A 19,716-nucleotide genomic window follows, 5' to 3' on the forward strand; every position below is an offset into this window, starting at 1 on the left:
AATCTATAAAAATAAAATGTAACTAGAACGACCATGCTAAACATTACATAAGCTGTAAATATGCATTGTTATTATTATGTATGTTATTATGTTTTAGTGTTGACCAAAGTTATATACAAAAACACTCAGAACAACAAATAAAAAAAGCCATTTATTGTTGAGAGGAAAATAATTCAACCAATCATTGCACTACTCCTTAGACTGTTGATTTAAAAGAAAATGCAACAGTGGTTTATTGACCTGACGAGTCCAGGACACAGAGGAACTAGCAGAAGAAATGAGACTTCTTTAGCCAATAAGGCAACAGTTTAGGCTCAGGTAGAAAACAGAAAATATAAAGCCTTCTATAACATAAAATCACTTCCAACATAAATTATTTTGCTCATCTGTCAGTACCAAAGGCAATTATATGAGTGGTTTTCCTCAGTAGTAGCTTCATAGTGGACAAGTACATTCAAATAGTGATTGTTTAGATTGGGGAAGTGAGGGAGGGGGGCACGCCTCCAAGTGCCCAATGTAACAAGCTTTTGTCAAATACTGTTGTTGGAAGTGGTTATTTTTGGTCCATAAAATAATACATGGACTTAAACTGCATATTCTGAAAGGCAATACTTGTGAACAGAACCATATTTTTTTTTCCATACAATCAATACTGAAGCCACTGAGAGAAAAAAAACAACATAGGTTTCTTCATCTATTTGAAGGGAATCACAGTCCAGTAAAAGTCGCAACATGTGTAGTAATTATTCTCAAATTATCTTAATAAATCAATTTTAACTTTGAGGAATAATATAAAACATGCCTTGTAGCAACTGGTTTGGCAACAAAAGTGTTTTTTCGTACAGTAAAAACCTCACAGTGAACAAGTACAGTATGCCCCTTGTCAGATGCATGTGCTCGCATTCCATACATACACCACTCACACATCTAAAACTCTTCTTCATTATCTCCCCATTGTACTTTAAAACAATTTGTTTTCTTTCCTTCAATTTCCAATAAATCAAACGTACAATTCGGTGCACCAAGAAAATAGTCATTTGTGTGTCCACAGTGGCTAGGAAGAGACAAAGAAGGCCCTGATAGGAAAATAAAAGTCATCCTAGCCAATATTATTATTATTTTGATTTTTTGAGTGCTCTTTCATGTCTCTGGGCACAACTGAGACATTTTTCCGTGGCCTTTTGCAGTGAAAAGAGAAATAAATTACTTATTATGGTACTTCTCATATCAAATGTTTGTTCTTTGGTCATAGTCATCCTTCACGTGTATCCGTTTGCATATTTTCTTTAAAGTAGTGTACAGTATATTCACAAAAAAATCCATCCATGAAAATAAATAAAAACTCTGGATGAAATTCTTGTACTATTGCTCATAAAAGCATAGCCACTTCCGTCCTAAGGCAACTGGGCTTTTGTGATCTCTTTTCAAGCAGCTCAAGGGGAAAGTCTTCACTCATAAAACCACTTCCTGCATCTTCTTCTCCTGCCAGAAAAACGAGGGTCATCTCCGGCGGCCATCTTGTGTCTCCACCATATCCGTGCCATCCGTCAGAGGTTAATGCCAACTGGACCACTCTTTTTGGGAGTCTGTGTCCTCTAAGTGCAGTGGAGGGGTTTGCAGTGTCTGTAATGCTCTGGTCCGCTGTTGTTAACTACCTTGGGGGCCGCTGGTGAGGAAGTAAGTGGTCATCTCGCCCTTCCCCTTGACTTTGACCAGGCCGCGACAGTCTAGCTTGTATCCGTGACTGGAAAGCACATGGTACAAGTCCGTCGTCACCTGAGACGGGAATAAGAGACATTGCAAATTTTGTTAGTCATGCTGTACTTTACAATAGGCGATGTGTTACTCACAAAGCAACAGTTCTATCCTATAGGGGTCTTGTCAAACCAGATGTTTCTATTTGAAAGTATTCATTGTTTTAACAGTTATTTCAACTTGTGCGTACTCGTTAACATGATAAAGGCAAGATAACAAATAAAACTGCAATTGGCTCATGAGTTTAATAGAAATATGCTTGACTGATGCGTGACAGTTTAAACAAGGGAAATAGTCATTGATTTTTTTTTATGTTTCCAGTTAATATAAGTAAAGCATCTTCATACAAATTAGTATCTTATCTGATTTTCCTCTCTGCAGTTCAGTGTGATATACAACAGGTGGCAGCATTGCTCTGATTGTAACTTTTCCAGAGGGCACCATATTTGGGTCAAAAACCTCTCTAAAGCACAGTGAGATTAATCAGCCAGCCTCTAAAGTAATCTTATATGTTTACCCTCATATATGAACAAATTTGATTAATTTCAGGAAATTTACTTTATGTTTACATCTATGCCTAAGTATAAACTATGTCCTATGCTGAATTGTGGCATTCATTGTTTACTGATTGCAGACATAATTTCCAAGGAGAATTTATAACCAATACTAAAAATAGTGTAATTTTCACATCAACCAGGACAGCAATAGAACTGTATGCTAATTCACTTGGTGCACAAATAGCAGTCTGTTCTGGTATTAAAATAGGAGTATTAAAAAGTACAATATGGAACAGATGTGGCCATGCATATTTTAATCCTTTCGTGTTACTATTACTAATTCTCTGCTACCATGTCTTCTGGCTACAGGAGTGACTTTAAAAATAAACCACAACTATTTCTGCAACAATTGGTATTCATGTGATATAGTGACTCATTGCATTTCATATTGTAAAAAAAACAACAACAAAATTCTCACCTGGATATAATCTGGAACTCCTGTGCTGTCCATGCGGCTGGCCACATTCACTGTGTTTCCCCAGATGTCGTACTGAGGCTTCCTGGCTCCAATCACCCCTGCCACCACTGGCCCCATGTTCAAACCTAAGAGATTATAATCAATATAAAGTTTAACTATAAAAGCAATGAAATCTCTCACGTTCATAAAATAATAAAACATAGTATTTTATGGGAACTAACTACCAAAGTGGAATATAATTACTGTGAAAGTTTTTAACACAAGTAATTCTAAATACTGTTGCAAAATAAAATTAAAAAAAAGTTTGTCAGTTGGGTTTGAGGAAAGTTGAATAGATTGCAAAATTGAAAAAGTTGGTTCAACTATAAACATTAACTTTGAGGTTTTGTCAATATACAAGACAAACAATGCTATACATTGAACATTGACCATATACACTGAACAGATATACTAATGAATGTGAAATGATTGAGCAGCAAAGCACGACATTTTATTTTAGATTTTATATAATCAGTAGGTCTACAATCAATTTGTACATATGATTCTATAACCTTTATTTAATTTAGGATACCTAAAGGCTAAATTTGTGTATGTGAAGTGTCAAACTCACCAATCTTCATCTGGAAGTTGTTGAAGGAGTGTTCATTGATGTACTTCATCTGCTCCCTCAGCCTCATGGCGTAGTCGGCCAGTGCCAGGATGTGGGAGCGGCCCTCTCTGTCGTACGTGGAGTCGTTTAGGCCCGAGGCCGCCATGTATGTGGAGCCTATGGTCTTGATCTTCTCCAGCTGACGAAAACGGTCCTCACTGATTATCTACAACAAGGCAGGAATAGAAAAATATGAGAGAGGGGTATTACACAACTAAATTTAGTATACACTTCAAAACATGTACTCATGAAAATATACAGATTTAAATAATGCATTTTGTTTACATTCAGAAACATGAAGTATGACATTTATCCATCTAAGTCACAATGGGCTTTGGTTGAACAAAGTTCCAAACAGAGGAAAGTGGCTGGTCAGACACTGTTTCACAACATTCAATCTCACACTCATTTACAAGTGACACTTTACAGAGACTGGTCTATATACTACATATACTATATACCATATGATGGAATATTTGCGAAGCCAGAGAGGATATGCAGAAAGATTGACAGTTATAAGTGAAGACTGGGAGACTCACCTCATCAAAGTCGGCGATGATCTCGTTGAGCAGGCGCAGACACTCGACTCCCTCGTTGTTTGCCTCCAGCTCCACATAAAACTCAGAGAAGTTACTGATGGAGGCGAACATGACGGCAACGCACTCACATGACTGATAGTACAGCTCGTCATTGCGCCGCTCTCGGGCCAAAAAGTGGGCCGCCACATCTTTGGGCAGAATGTTATGGAGCAGGCGTCTGTTATAGGCCTGCAGCTCTTCCATCTCCTCCTTCTCCTCTGTAGCCTAAAGAGAAACCAAAACAAATTTTTATCAGCCTGACAAGGGAAAAGAAGACCAGCTTCTACTAACAATTAGGGAAGTCTGAACTGAATCACAGAGAACAGTGACTTTACAAACCTGCAGTTTCCAAAGGAAATCGAGACGTGCCGTGGACTCCACCTGCTGGCCGTGCAGGTACAGAGCCAGGACAAACACAGTAAGAATCACAGGGGTCATGACCTTTAAGGGAACTTTGTTCACACTGTCCAGGCTAAAAACAAAGAAGACTGTACATTGTAATAATTTGTTTAAAAATGTTATTGTAAGAACACTTGTTTAGTTAATAAATGATAGTATCAAAATATCACGTACCACTGTTCTGTTGTTTCATTGAAACTAGGCCTGTGGAAGGAGGAAGAATGATAGGATGAGCTTAAATATTCTGATATCAAAATTTGCATTTCAAACCAGTGGGAAACCAGAAATGCAAAAGTAACAAACTAACTACAAAAATGTGCATGGATTATAAGACAACCTGACTTTATATTTATCATTGCATTATTTACAGACACTAAGAAAACATGTGTTCAGTTGTGATCTTAAATGACAATAAACTCAGTTATTTAGCTCATCTTTCTTAACCAAACAGGGCTGAATTTTATTCTGTGTGGCAGACTTACAGGGTGATGGCGCTGACGAGCAGGTCTGCGTTGTCAAACAGAGCCACCTGAGGCCACTCCACCAGCAGCAGGAAAGAGAGCTGCACGAAGAGCATGAGAGCCAGCTTCCCAATGCTGCTGATGTGGAGGAACACAGAGCAGGCCAGCAGGGTCAGCAGCACACTGTAGCTGAAATACTGCGGCACAGACAGAGAGGACACAGTGAGGAGGGGGCGCAAACACAGCTCTGCTGTGCAACAAACAATATCATTCAAAAACTCAATAAATCTTTAGATTTCCTGAAATATAAAAACATATCTAGCATAATGGCATTACAGCTTGCAAATGTATAATGAGGGTCGTTTTAAGAGACAAGTTTTTAAAACCCACCTCGTTCTTTGTAATAAAACAAAGTCCTGTTTTGTTTGTGTTATAATTAAATATTTAAGTTAATGAACATTTATTCCTCATTTTGCCTTTTATTTGGTTTGTAAAAGGAACATAATAATAATAATAATAATACATTTGTAATTTTAACTATACAATCTATTGACATTTCTTACAGGGTCAAGTTTACTTTAGATGGGAATAGGATCTTCAGCCCTTTTCACTTTCAAAAATACCAGAACTTTGGTCATTTTGTCGGCTGCCCTCACTGCTGACATATACCTATGCATTGAAGCGACTCAAGAACAGACACAGTGAAATGTTTTGATGCTGACCTCAGGGAAATGGCAGGGCATGGTCTGACTGGAGCAGAGAGTCAGCCCGTCGTCAGCCTTGGTGCTCAGGTTGTGCAGCAGACACAGAGTCAGATCCACAGAAGTGTTGAGCTCACCAGCCACACAGTCCTTCAGATCCTCCCTACTGCATGTGAACTAGAGACAGGGAGAAAGGGAAGGTCAGCAGTCTAAGAACAACATGGTATCTAGAAATCTCTGTTATTCATTGATCTTCTTATTGTCTGAAGGAGGACGAGTGATTAGTAAGCCAAGTAAGTGAAATAATTAAAAAGTGGGTTCTGTGGTCGCGTTTAATTAGTAATGTCTAAACAGGTGGTTAAGGGAAGGATATTCAAAGCCATGTCCCCCTTCCCAACCTCTTTAGACACTGTAGGTGAGTAACAGCAGCACAGTAAATATTAAGTCTTTTGTACTTTTACATATGCATGAGTGGTTTCTAGCTGTAGGAATAAATGTCGTCTCTCATGTCTTAGGTTTCTGTATATTGTTGTTATTTACTGAAATATATTACAAGGTCCATATTATGCTACTTTCTGATATATGTTATAACATTGTTTCCTCATCAAAACCCTGCATATTTAGGCTGAGTTCTCTCACTCTGTTCCACCTCGCGACGACATGCGGCAATACAGGAAGCACTCCACTGTGTTTTTAAACTCCATACAGCTTCACTAGAATCATTTGGATTATTTCAGCCTAGGAATTGCCAATCTCTACTGAACAAAAGGTAAAAGGTAATGTTAACTTGACAACTACAGCTTCAAGACATGAGATGGAACAGAGCATTTTGAGCTCTGTTGAGTAACCCAGCATTATAAGACTGTCTGCAACTGAACAGAGCACTGCAGAAAGACTAATAATGCAGGGTTACTCAAACATGTGTGAATGAAACAAAACACAACTTTAGGTATGCTTTTGAGGAGGTAGCAATATTCTAACATGGCTAAAAACTTATAGTAAATTTTGTGTCATATAGGACCTTTAATAAAGCAATATTTCCAATAATGTGTTGCCATTTGTCCATCCAAAGTATGACAACCTAGCTATAGTACTGCATGTTCCTCTACTGAAGTTAAGTTAAATGTTAATTTAGGCTGGTCCATCTGATATGGGTTAATGCAAGTCCATTAACCAGTGCATGCCTTCCATTAGCATAATATAGCATCTGATAATAGGGTGCAATTTATTCAACCATAACAAATGATCTGATGTGTTACGGTTTCCACGGACGCCCTTGGATCAAAACATGGTGGTACATTTATGACACTGAAATATTATCAGTTAAAATGTAGCACAGAAGCTGTTTGTATGAGGGCTTAACAACTCAGGATTAGGAGAGGCAGGTGCTGAACAGAGCATGTGAGCCGGCGTGTAATCCTTAAGAAATTCAAATACGGTCGATTGGTGAAGTGTGTGGAGCTAAGCGAACCATAGGCGGGCAAGATATTTACACCAAAGTCACCCTCAGAACTGTGACAAAATAAAGGCACCGTCCTAGGACAAAGTGACATGAGACTCTTGTTTACAGGAAACACAACAACATCAACGCAAAATTTACAACTTCATATTTTCTTACCCTATAACCATAAGGCCTAGTTGGCCAACGTACCATTCATCTTTAGTGTTTGTAAATAAGGAAAATATGGGAGATATAAATAGATCAACCCATCTGTCACACTGATGAGCAATTACCACTCAACTTCTAAATATAGCGCCCCCTCAGGCCAATGCTCTAATTTTCCAAATGCCACGATGATGCAGGGTTTTATGATTTACACTTTGAAGTAGCAGGGATGCATAAGTAAAGATAGAACCTTGTCTAAAGGTGATTTCGAAACATTTAACATGTATCCCGATCTTTACCAGCTAGAACCACAAGCACTGACATAACAGAATGAAGGAGAGACTGGAGGAGGGATCAATGTTGGGCTTAAATTAACATCTATCTCAAACTCTGAATCCTTTTCCGGAAATAATTCTAGGATGTAGCAAAGACAAAACTAAAATCAAAGCAAATACAAGACAAAGCCATAGTCAAACAGGAGTAAACTAGGACTAGACAGTCAAAGGTCTTACCCAAAACCAGTTCTGTTTAGCTGTGCATATGACTCAAAGGTTTATACTGTGCATTCTTCTATGTTCATATTAATTTTATGATGATTATTTGTGATTATTTATATTTTGATTTGTTGTATTGTGATTTGAATGTCTTTCTTATTCAGGGAACAGATGTAATCCTACTATTGTATAACATAAAAACAGGAATGATAAAAGACAATGGCATATTAAACTGCAATTCAAACTCACAACCAGAATCAATATCAAAGACCAAAGAAGAATCAAAGCAATAACAAAAATGTTGGCCCTTACCATGTTAGCAAAAGATGAGATGAACAGCAAGAGGATAGTGAAAATCCCCACCAATGTACTGTGTGCACGGGACTGGACTATTTTCTTGGTCAAAGTCTGCAAGGCAGCAGGGAAAAGCTAGAATATAAAGACACAGATCAGATCAATAGCAAAGGATAAGTGATGATTAGTGTTAATGACATGTTTTCTTACTTTTATACAAGAGTAAATGGCACAGATAAACAGGATGTTGACAAGCATAATGAAGACGCTGATGTACAGACCAAGCATAAGAGGGGTTCTGTGAAAAGAAGGCAAATCATTATGATGTATAACACTTATTAATTTACTGTAAACTAATAAAAAACACATTTCCTGTTCAACATTCAGTATAGCTCTAACCAGGAAACGCCATGTATTTGATGTAAATAACTTACCTTGGAAACACAGTCATCTGAATGAAGCAGATGAAACAGAAAACAAGTAGCGTGCAGGCCACATATCCTCCAAAACGATCGTCCACCTTTTTGGAGTACTATAATTTGACAATACACATTTAATTACATTCAACGATGCCATTTTGTGGTTAAAGTGCATAGCTACAAACCTTTTTTTCTAAATCTGGAGTCTGAAATGTAAGGACAAACTTCTTGACGTGGTCTTTCCGGAGCTGGTCGATGCTGCGTGCGTCAATGGCTCGTCCCAGAAACTCGTCCACCTCGTCCTCAGGGTTCAGTGCCTCTTGAGCACAACGACTGTAGCACAAAACAACAGGTCACTGTGGGGTTTTCTACATGCAGGAGATGGCCAGTGTTGTGACAGCTAGTTCATGACTCAGAGCTAATATGTTATTTGGAAAGAGTTGGATGTGACTTTGCAAAATCAACAAGTTAGGCGGTTACATTGACAAACTGCAGGCTAGTTGCTAGGGCTGAACAATTTTGGCTGGGTGACAATATTTTTTTATTAATGGAAATCTAGTTTTCAGAGCAGTTTGAACAATTACAGTCAAAAACACTGCAATACGGACTGCTTAACTAATACAATAACTACATGGATTTTGGAACATGTGAGCAGAGGTCTAAACAATAAGGTTTGCAGGTTTTTATAAATAATCATACTTCATCATGAACCTAGTGCATTGGGTTGTTAGCTAAGGACATTATTTAACAACACATTTGAATTATGTGGTATTAGCCAATTTCAACCATCCAAATTTTGATTTGATTATGTAACAGCGCTTTTAGTTGCTAATAACAAAAGCTTTTTAATGCCCAGAAGTGGAGCCTTTACACTCACTTGTCTTTGCTGGAAGCTTCATCGATGCCCTGCGGAAAACAGCAGAAAAACAGACAGCAGTGAAATCAGGAGCATATGAAACATATGTGGAGTCTGATGAAAACCTCCTATAGACTATACAAGATTATCATGGAGCAACAGGGCAACTGAAAAATAAACAGGGACTCAGACATTTGCACAGTTAATCCCCGCAAGCCAGACTGATGTTTTAATTAATGCTTGAAGGCTTCAAATTACACCCACGTCGCCCCCGGGGCTCAAACCCTTGTGAGAAGGACAAAATGACATTAAGGGTATGGTAAGAATGCAGGGGAGAGGACTAAATGAGACTTATGCTTCACAGACACACAGGAAGAGAGAGAAATGCAGCGAAAGACTGTGGATCTCCAGCTGAAGCCTCATCAGATTAGACAGAGTAATAATGAGGCACCAGAATCCCAGGGAGCTCAGTGTGTGCTGTCTTCTGTTTGTTTGACAGATTAGATCAATCCAATTTTTTAGCTCTGATTTTTAACTATATGATAATTTGCTGCCACGATAATCACATTTCGGCAATTAGAATGTTTTTGGTTTTTTTTGTTTTTTCAAAATAGACAATGTTTTATTGAACTTTTTGTAGTTAGAACAATGAGGACAAATAGGAAGACAACATCCCCAAATTTTTGCAGAACCGCTATAAACTACTTCAGTGGAACAAATGATTTCCAAGGACTAAAGCTAAAATATTTGAAGAAAAATTAAACAGTCTAGTCTTAAGTAGTCCACAGTTGGAGCGCCGCAATAGATACAATAGCTATATTTTTCTACTTGTTTACTTAAACTCTTTGTATTCAGTCAGATCGAAAATCTTTATTTGTGTCAAAAACAGGTGCTGTGTTCTCATTGGTGCTGAGTGCGTGTGGCTCACCATCTGCCTTAAGACTTTGGAGCCCTTGTTTCTGGAGTATCGGTCCTGCCCCCAGTGTGAGATGGGTCCGTCCGCTGAGTTTGCTCGTGCCCTCTGCATCTTGGCCATCATAGCTTTCTCCTCTTTCTGCAATGACACCAGCAGGACAGCCTTTAGAGCAGATGCTATGACAAACAAGGTCTTCTGTGTCAGCTCATAATCCATTATACTGTTTGTGTGAAATATGGCACCACTGTGAAATTGTAGAGAGGTCAAGGAGATGTGTGTATGTGCAACTAACCCTTTTCTGGCTACAACCCAGCACCAAGAATGTTTCGATGTTGTGCTCTTTCAGGTAAGCGTTCCTCTCCCCACCATGTCCCGGCTCAACCTCATAATCTCCATTTAGATACTGCAGAGTGGCTTTGGTGATGTGGATACGCCTTAACACAAACATTCTTAAATCATAAATGAGAAGAGGATTGGAAAGAGAAGCTAGGAGCAGGTGGATTTTGGGAGGCCTACCCGGCTTTACCCCCCGCCTCCATCTGGTTGGCAAGAGTCACATCATTGGACCAGACGTCAAACTGCCACTTGCGAAGGCCCAGCACCCCACAGTGAACCCGCCCACTGTGAATGCCCACACGCATGTTCACGTTAACTCCCGTCACCTCTCGCACCAACCTGCCGAGAAACAAATTAACAGATGAAGAGGAAAACGTTTAGCACTACCTTCAGTTATTCAAGTACTCTGTGGTTCTAGCAATAAGGCTTCACAATGGAATATCCATGTGAACCAAAATATTTTGTGGCTATTAAAAATTCCACAAAATAATAAGGTTGAACTGACTGAGGAGGATGATTTGGACAAAAAAATAGACTAGTTTCTACATTGAGATAAGAGATAAATGAAGGAATTTGGAACGCACGAAATAGCCTCAATCATGTCGACTCCCATCTCGACACAGCAGTGGGCGTGGTCCGCACGAGGCTCAGGCAGCCCTGACACACAGTAATAACAGTCTCCCAGGATTTTAATCCGCAGGCAGTGGTTTTCCTGCACAACAAAGACCAGTACATTAAGTGGCATTATAATGCATAATTTAGATGAATCAATATTTGTTACACAACGCTTAAGTAACCTCTCCCCATGCATCCAGTGGCTTTGTCATTTACAGTCAGGTTACATAAGGGACACAGTTCAAAGTTCCCCAGTAAAGACAGTTGTGGCAGGTTTCTCACCGAGGCCAGTTTATCAAAGCGTGCAAACAGTTCATTCAGCGTCATAACCAGCTCTTGTGCTGTGCACTGGGATGCCAGACTGGTGAAGCCTTCGATGTCAGCAAAAAGTATACTGCAAGAAATAACATAGAAGGAACAGGCAGATGTAAAGAAATGTTATATTAATTATAATGACAAGATCTTGTGTCAATAACCACATACTGCCTACCACATACTACATACCTCAGTAGGCCTACTATTTAGTGGTCAGTTACTTTAGGGAGGACAGGGGGTCACATATTTGACCAGCTCTGGCTCTCATCACTGTCCAAAGTATGTCACCTCGCCTTGTCCACTCACTGATGGACAGCAGCCCTTGTCACCATGTCTGCATGCCTTACATTGCTTACTTTTCATAGTAACAAAAGGCGGGAATCAACAGCCGCTCTAATATAGTTCCACTATAAGGCAACAGATGGCACTGTTGGTCCCAAAAGATACTTCATGAGTGAGCGGAGCATCCTCTTTGGCCTTTAATGACAACACTCCAGAGTCAGAGTGCATTTCCTCTTCTGCCCAAGCCTCTGTACAAATATATTTGTTCACAAGATTTATGTAAAAGCAACAGTATGGATCTGTGCAAAAGAAAGTCTCCCAGAAGTAAATCCTGAAAAATGTTAATGGTTATTTATCATAATTAAAAGTAGCCCCACAGCATAAACTCTGGTGATGTAATCTGATCACCATCTGCTTCATAAATATCTTATACATGTTTGTTGTCCTGGGCAGGTGCATTTGGAAATGACCTGTGTCAAATGAGGGGGATGGGGGAGGCACTACTCTAGGGTTACATTTAAGTAATGGATTGTTTCTGTAAGTATACACCTTTGTACAGCAGAGAGAGGCTTTAACAACTTGTTCGAATAAGAGCATCACCTGCAACTATTTGGGTCACCCCTAAGAGGAAATCTCCACTGTAACCTCATTTCATCTTCAGCACATTCACGGCCACAAGCTGGGCCAAAAAATGGGCTATTGTAAAGCAGATGGAAAACAGATTCACCATACAATTTGAGGCAGACTGCACTGTTGTGTAAAGTCAATATTTTTTGGCAGGGTTCTTGTCAGTGCCACATGTATTCAGCCCAGGTCTAAACTAGGTCAGACGATGGCTAAATTACCTCTAACTTGAAAAACAAAGTATGACATAGCCAATGCATTGCTCCCTTGAGGATATTTAAATCCCTATCCTGGGACTGAATCAGAACAAACTTAGAACAAAACTATAGGTCCTGGGTTTAAACATGAGTTACTGAGAAACAGATTAAAACCAGTCAACAAATTTTGAAGCAAAGTATTTGGGTATAGTTATAAAAGTCCATTTCAGGGTTTTGTTTTTGTCACTGTCACATTTATAATGCACAGGCTCAGGCAGAGGAATATGTATAACTCAAGTCCGCAGTGTGAGCTAAAACCACTATCACACAATTCACCCTCATGTTTGTGGTCATAGCAGTGCACTACTCATACATTTAACCATGGTACCTTAGAACAGTTTGTGCAGGAGATTTAGGTTTATTCGTTCGTCTGGGCCCTGAATCCTGTCTGTTATCTGATGCAGGACCCCATTACTCTGCTTCTCGGTCAAATTACTTTCAGCTTGGAGGCATGTTTAGAGTCATTGTTCTGCTGAAAACAAAATAATGGTTTGACTAAGGACAAACCAGATGGCACAGTTTGTCATCCCTAAATCATGTTGGATGGTGCATGCTACAAATTCCCAATAAATAACAACATTGAAACCATGAAAACACAACTTCATAGAAACTTTTTACATACTTCATTGTTCATCTTTCGCTTATAATAGTGTCACAATAAAAAGAAGAGAGTTCAAGTTCAAAATGCCTTATACTATTTTGTTTTTGCTGCATGATTATTAAAAACACTCTTTTCAATACAATAAACTTATTGTATTTTTCAACAGAAAATAACAGCCATATCTGATAAACAATCTAGTTCATTCTAAAACTAAACAGGAAAGGTCCAACATTGCTCTAGTTCAGTATCGATGCTTCACATTAATTAAAACTACTGGTAGTTTAGGTGACCTTACAGTAGCATAAGTGAGTTTACAGTCAACCACCAATCGAACTCAAATCTATTGTGATTGTGTCACTGATCAACACCCCTAATAATCAAATTTAATCATGTGGTGGGTTGCAAGAGGAAGGACATCCAGGTTAAAAATCTGCCAGATAGTATAAGTAACATGCTGATATCTGATATTGCTTCTAGATGATGACAATGACCAACAGTGTTTGTGTTGTTCTTTCTCGCTGCAGTCATAATTTGCATTTGACTTTAATGTTGGCTGTAACTCGAGGTGCCCTTAACAGAGGCTCATCCGTCCTACAACCTTGTCTCCTTGCCCAAGAACATTACTTACGAGATCACAATTATGCATTATGGGGATTGTCAAGGTCTGTAGATATTCACACGAAATATAGGTATATTAGCATTCTCTAACCCATTCTAGCAGCAGAGGTTAAAAGTTTTAGCACCTTTAACATATGTGAGATTAGACAATGTAACTAATGCACATTGTTTTACTTAATATGGTTTTGGCAAGTCCACCGTTTTGATTGTGCACAGTGAAGTGTCTGCAAACAATATTTACCTAACATTGTCATGCTTTTGGATGTAGATCTTGTGGAACATCATATCTTCCTTCTTGGCATTGATATCTTCCTTCATTTCAACTGCAACATGCCTTGGCAGCACTGACAGTAGTAGGCGCTCCTGAGACACACACACAGACAGACAGGGGAAGTGGAAAATGGACAGATGAGGAGAGAAAAACATTGTCCATTCATTTATTTTCATGTGTGAATGCTCAATGAGTCACTGTGCCACGCTGGCATCTGCGTGGGAACGTGTGAGTCTAGCATCTAGCACAAGGAGGTGGTGCTACACAATATACTCGTGAGCATATTGTTGGTCTGGGCACAGTGACACAAACAAATTGGAAATAGGAAACACCCCTCAGCTCTTTTACATATGAATGTGGTTGCCTGGAGCTCATTTGCTTGGGAGCTGTGTGAGAGGCTGTTTACTATGCCAGTACCTGCTGTTGGTTTTCTCTCTGTAGGTGTAGCCTGGCCTGGATGTACCCTCTGGTCTCTTGAAAGGCCTGCCTCTGGGACACCTCGGCGGGATAGTGGGTGCAAATCCCAATCATGTTAGTGCACAGGAAGATCAGCACGTTGGCACTGATCTGAAACACAAACATTCACATAACATGGTCAAATAAGGGAAAAATGACACAGAATCCCACCAAGTATGTGCATGTCAAATTGTAAACCAGGGTGAACTTTGCCTGACCTGGGTGAGGTCAATAAAACTAAATTGATAACACTCGATGTCATAGGATTTATGGCAACATTCTTCAAGCGTCTGAGGAGCCATTAGAAGTGATGTGGTTAGAGAGGACCAGCGCAGACTCATGGTTTACTTTGGAAAAGGGACAGTCTCTAACAGTGGACTGGACACATGACTATCGGCACATACTGCCTTTGTGACTCCACTAAGAGAAGACATCATTCTCCAACAAACTAGTAGAAAAAACATTTGTCAATAATCTTATTTTTAATAAACCAAAGAAAGCTCAAATCAAAGTTGGGTTGAGCAGACAATATTTATATAAGCTACAAGCTGTGACACTTAAATATTAGCCCCTAAGTCATTGTGGCACTAGAAATATTGTAGCGTGAACTTAAAAAGAGACTCAAGTAAAATAGTGATTAAGCTAAATCAGGGATTACCATTTAACATGAATAATAAATAATGATTGGCTAGGATGCGCAACAGAGGAGGACCTTAAAAGGACTAAATGTAGGAAGAAATTAAAACTATATTAACATATGAACACTAGAAACCTTATCATAAAGAGCTTATGGAGACCAAAACCAGTGTGTTTACTAATGAAGAGCCATGAATTCGCCTAGTAAAATGACCACAGGAAAATAAATCATGGTTCCTTGCGGAGAGTAGGAGGGTTTGGCTGATAAATATGTTCCTTGCCATTTAAAAATAGATGGTATACTTGGTTTTCATAATAAAAGGGGATGTCAAGAATGGGATTGAGGGTGGAAGCAGAATGAGTCTCTCATTTGGGTTGCCATTTCCAATATCTAAATCCAGTTGGTTTAAACCTACAATGACTCTCAGATCTAAAGCCTCACTACCTAAACCCCAGCACCTGCAGCCAAACATGAATCAATACTAGTGCAGCCTCTGCAGCTTAGTGAGTGAATTCTAAAGGTTACATATATGTAGAGAGAGAGAATGACAGAAACATATATGTGTCCTCTATATGCAGGCTAAGGCACTGGCAACCAAAATTTAAAAACCTACATTAAAAAAAAGCTTAATATTTGAAAACTAAAATAAAACATTAAACAGGTGAAAGACGTCTCAACCAAACATGCAGTTAGTTTAAATGTCGGCTGATAGAAGGAAACAACAAATAATGCCCGGTCCATGTGCAGTACGGAGGTATTTTGGTTATACAATGAGTATTTTTAAGCACATAACAGCATTATCTCTGGATGGAGCAAGTGAAGTTTAGACACAGTTAGCTTTACAGGGTCATCGGCCTTAAAAGCATTCCTCTGCACTACTCTATGTATGTGATGGAAAGTCTGTGTTTGTGCTGTTTATGAACGTGGGCAAAATCTGATATAATGGGTTTAATAATAAAACAAATTTTGAATTCATTTTAACACTCAAAACTCATTCCAATTACACTGGATATAGAGTTGATGCTGTGGACTTCCCCTCGCCGCTTAAACACACACCACAGTAAACTGTGCTACACACAAGGACACACAGGCACACACTCAGCCTGGGAAAGTCACTTGACCCATGACCGGAGCACACAGTGTTTCCTCTGAAGATGATATCATCAATAATGAGAAAAAGACATGCAAACATGATACATGTGCACGCACAAAGAGGCCCCACTTCAATCATTTTTAAGCAACATCACAGCTTCAAGACGAAGGACTGGAAAAAAATCCTCTCCAGCATCAGTATTTATGAATCTGCTGGTATGTTGCCAAACTTGTGTTTGTGTATATTTGTGTCAATGAGAGAAGCACAGGCCTGTACACTGCAGAGACCATGACTATCTCCCAGGCTGGATTCATGGAATAGTTCTATTGAGCCTGCTTCTTTATCAGTTCATAGTGTGAACTCTAGGGCCTCTCATGCTATAAAGGCCTGGTAATATAACATTTGTGACAAACCCAAAGCCATAAACTGTGAAAGCGGTGGCAGCGGTGCAGGTTTACACTGTACACACACATGGGCTGGGCCCTTGTTGCCACAACAGACCATCCAACAACCTGGACCTGAAACAAAACACTATTAACACTGGATTGCCATAGGCAAATACTGCTGCAGAGCTTCAGTGTGCATTAAGTGCAGCCATTGAAATAAACAGGCAAACTAATGGGGAAACTTAGGAGCAATTATGAAAATAAAACCATTCATAGTTAATACGTAGAAAAGTGAACATGCCTTTGATGTAGTGGGTAAATACCAATGGGAGTTGGTGAGAATCGGCATCACAACAACCAAAGAAGTATGTTTAATTTGAGAGGCTCCAGCCCGGAAGACAGAAGCTTCATGGCTGAACTCCTTGACACTGGATGATAGAGAATAACAGATCAAACAGGATTCAGATCAAAGCTGTCAAGAGGTGTGAGACACCACATCATCACCACTCGATTGAAAATCAGCAGGAACAACCTAGAGAACATCCACTCATGTGCACATGTTACATCATCAGACTCCCGTCGACCTGCCAGCCCATTGTCCTCCTCACTCACAGGCCATAGTCCTGATGAGCTGTGCTCAATGGACCACCAGAGGAGGTGCATGCTCTCAACAAAACCTTTATCACATAAAACTCAAACAGATGCCTCCCAACAATGAGAACCAGTAACTTCGTTAAGTTCTCAGTCTGAGACCCTGGGCCACCTGCAGTTCCCAGGACAGAGCTGCAGAGCAGAGCCCGATAACATCCTAATCTAGGGCTGTGAAATGTGACAAAAACAATTGTCATATGTTTTTACAATCATATTGATCAATCACAATTTTTATTAAATTTTTTTTTTGTCTTATTAAAAACAAATAAAAAAGTATTTTCAATATTAATTTCCTGGACATAAACAAAATAGACTTTTAGTAATAGGCCTTTAAAACAAAATTTTTTTTAATGGTCTTCCTCCAAAATATGATCTCTGCCTCAAGCCACATGCTTCTGCTCACAGAAGGTCGGCTGTAGATCTGTCGATTAAAAAGACCAAGCACATCACTGACAATTAAAGATGACCGACTGTCAAGCTCCATTAAAATTCCATTAATTGCACACCTCATTCCTAAGACTAGGCTTTGGCAATACAGCCTTTGCCTAAAATGCATGTTTGGAAAACACTCAATTCGTTTAGTGAGCCAACACAAGCAAAGTGTTAAAAGTTAAGGTATTCATTTATTTCTGATGAGGCCTTGTGTTGTCCAGGTTACAACCAGTGCTTGTTTAGTGTTAAAATAGAAATTCAAATTTATTCACACACCCTCCTCCATCCATGCTCAATGAGCAGTATTTGTGACTCAGCTCTTGACTGATGTCTCCATGTGAAAGTAGCTGGGTATAAGTGCAGTGCAAAACATGATGAACAAAGCTTGTGTTAATGCCAATTTATGCTGATGCTTAGTCACCACTGGGTCCGCAGATTAGAGCAGGGCATTCAGAGAGGCTTTTGAATAAATCTTGAAGTGTGAACGGTGTGGGGGTGACTGTCAGGACTAGAGGCTCTTTGATCCTGTGCGTGTCATGTCTGTTGATGCACTAATATCACTGCGACCTCACAATCCAGCAGTGAGCCCAGCCCGCTCAGCTCCGGCACTCCCAAGTCTCACAACACGCGGAGACTGAAAACACAGCAACTGCACTATGCACCAAACTTTGATTTCTTTAGTCTTTTGGGCCCAGTGATTCTCACTCTACGTCTATTTTGGAAGGAGGCTCTTGGCGGTGAAGTTAAAAGAACTCCAAACATTAGCTTATAAGGTGCGGCTGACGGCAAGGTGCTTCACAAAATAAGACAGATGGACAGAACATTAAAGAGCAAATGAAGGGAAGGGATTTGGGCAGATATGGGCCTGGCACACAATCAGCAGACCTATTCTACAAAATGAATAATATCCAAGTATGTTTTGGTAAAGAGAATTCAAGAAATGTGACCACTAGAATGAATTTTTGTTGTCTAGGACACAATAAATATGGACATTTGTGGGCAATGTTGATATTTGGGGATTTAAATATGGAAATAACCAACTCATCAGTCAATATAAGTTTTTTAAATCTTGAATAATAATAACTGTTGCTAAAGGTCCAGCTTTTCAAACATTGTTAATCAAATACATCTTTTCTTTATAACAGACGTACACTAAGATTAGACATGGAACTTTCCAGCCTCTAGTTTCATCCCTTTAAAAATGACTCTATATAAAAATTGATTTGAATCCAAACATATAAATGCCAATGGCAAACAATTAATAAACGTACAGCAGCAGTGAGGAGAGCCAAAGCTTTCAAAAACATGGTTTGGAAATTAATCTATAATAAAAATGTATAAAATTATTATTTATTTGTGAGACACAAAAGTGAACTGGTGGAACAAATCTACATCTAAATATGCAGTTCTTTGAAATGCAGCTGTTGTTCAAATTATCAATGAACAGACTTATCAAGGAGCATTTTGAAAGACTTACAGCCCAAGGTAAAATAAGCTCCGATCCATGACCTGTGCTTAAGCTACAAGTCTAAACTTTGAACAGCCAAAACGTCAACACTCAGGGGACAATGCTCTTGACTTTGGGGTTTGTCTCTACTCATGACAGGCATCTGCTGGAGCTTTCAAAATGACTTAGAGGGAGTAACATCAACACACACTGCAATAATAACATGTGGTCAGCCAACGGTAAAAATAGAACACACTACGATGCACAATTACTGTCACAAGAACACTGCTATTCCTTATAAAGATAAATGTTGCTGAGTAAAGTGGGCGGGGGTGGACTGGTGGTGCCATCTTGGGCCCCTGCCACTTGGAATGGAAGCTCCTTTTTCATTGTGGATTGAGCCCAAAACCAAAATTGGTCTCAAGTGACCAGTAAGGCCAGAAAGTAATCTTTGAGAAAACACTGGAGCGGATTGTGTGAAGCTCTGTGAAGGCCCCACATCAGTCAGACAAAAGAGAGTCTAAATTAATAATGACTGATAAGACTGTACAAACACAGTGTAAATCCTACCCATCCAGACCACTCAGTGAAA

At 39.3% G+C, this 19,716-nt stretch overlaps 1 protein-coding gene across 2 annotated transcripts in view; it reads right to left on the reverse strand.

The window, feature by feature from the left end:
- Window positions 1-138: 138 nt before the first annotated feature.
- The window catches only part of adcy6b (adenylate cyclase 6b), a 33,242-nt gene continuing 13,664 nt past the window's right edge, over window positions 139-19,716 (reverse strand). For both annotated transcript variants that reach the window (XM_033970363.2, XM_055223287.1), the window contains exons 4-23: window positions 14,440-14,589; window positions 13,993-14,114; window positions 11,337-11,448; window positions 11,024-11,151; window positions 10,620-10,778; window positions 10,396-10,537; window positions 10,116-10,241; window positions 9,209-9,237; window positions 8,517-8,664; window positions 8,347-8,444; window positions 8,123-8,210; window positions 7,931-8,047; window positions 5,540-5,695; window positions 4,839-5,014; window positions 4,531-4,560; window positions 4,297-4,429; window positions 3,919-4,182; window positions 3,341-3,545; window positions 2,731-2,855; window positions 139-1,776 (exon numbers count right to left, since the gene is read on the reverse strand). In XM_033970363.2, the coding sequence (XP_033826254.1) occupies window positions 1,648-1,776; window positions 2,731-2,855; window positions 3,341-3,545; window positions 3,919-4,182; window positions 4,297-4,429; window positions 4,531-4,560; window positions 4,839-5,014; window positions 5,540-5,695; window positions 7,931-8,047; window positions 8,123-8,210; window positions 8,347-8,444; window positions 8,517-8,664; window positions 9,209-9,237; window positions 10,116-10,241; window positions 10,396-10,537; window positions 10,620-10,778; window positions 11,024-11,151; window positions 11,337-11,448; window positions 13,993-14,114; window positions 14,440-14,589 (2,637 nt within the window). In that variant the 3' untranslated portion in view covers window positions 139-1,647. The remainder of the gene's footprint in view (window positions 1,777-2,730; window positions 2,856-3,340; window positions 3,546-3,918; window positions 4,183-4,296; window positions 4,430-4,530; window positions 4,561-4,838; window positions 5,015-5,539; window positions 5,696-7,930; window positions 8,048-8,122; window positions 8,211-8,346; window positions 8,445-8,516; window positions 8,665-9,208; window positions 9,238-10,115; window positions 10,242-10,395; window positions 10,538-10,619; window positions 10,779-11,023; window positions 11,152-11,336; window positions 11,449-13,992; window positions 14,115-14,439; window positions 14,590-19,716) is intronic.

The sequence above is a fragment of the Periophthalmus magnuspinnatus genome, chromosome 7 (assembly GCF_009829125.3).
Source record: "Periophthalmus magnuspinnatus isolate fPerMag1 chromosome 7, fPerMag1.2.pri, whole genome shotgun sequence".
Lineage (NCBI taxonomy): Eukaryota > Metazoa > Chordata > Actinopteri > Gobiiformes > Gobiidae > Periophthalmus > Periophthalmus magnuspinnatus.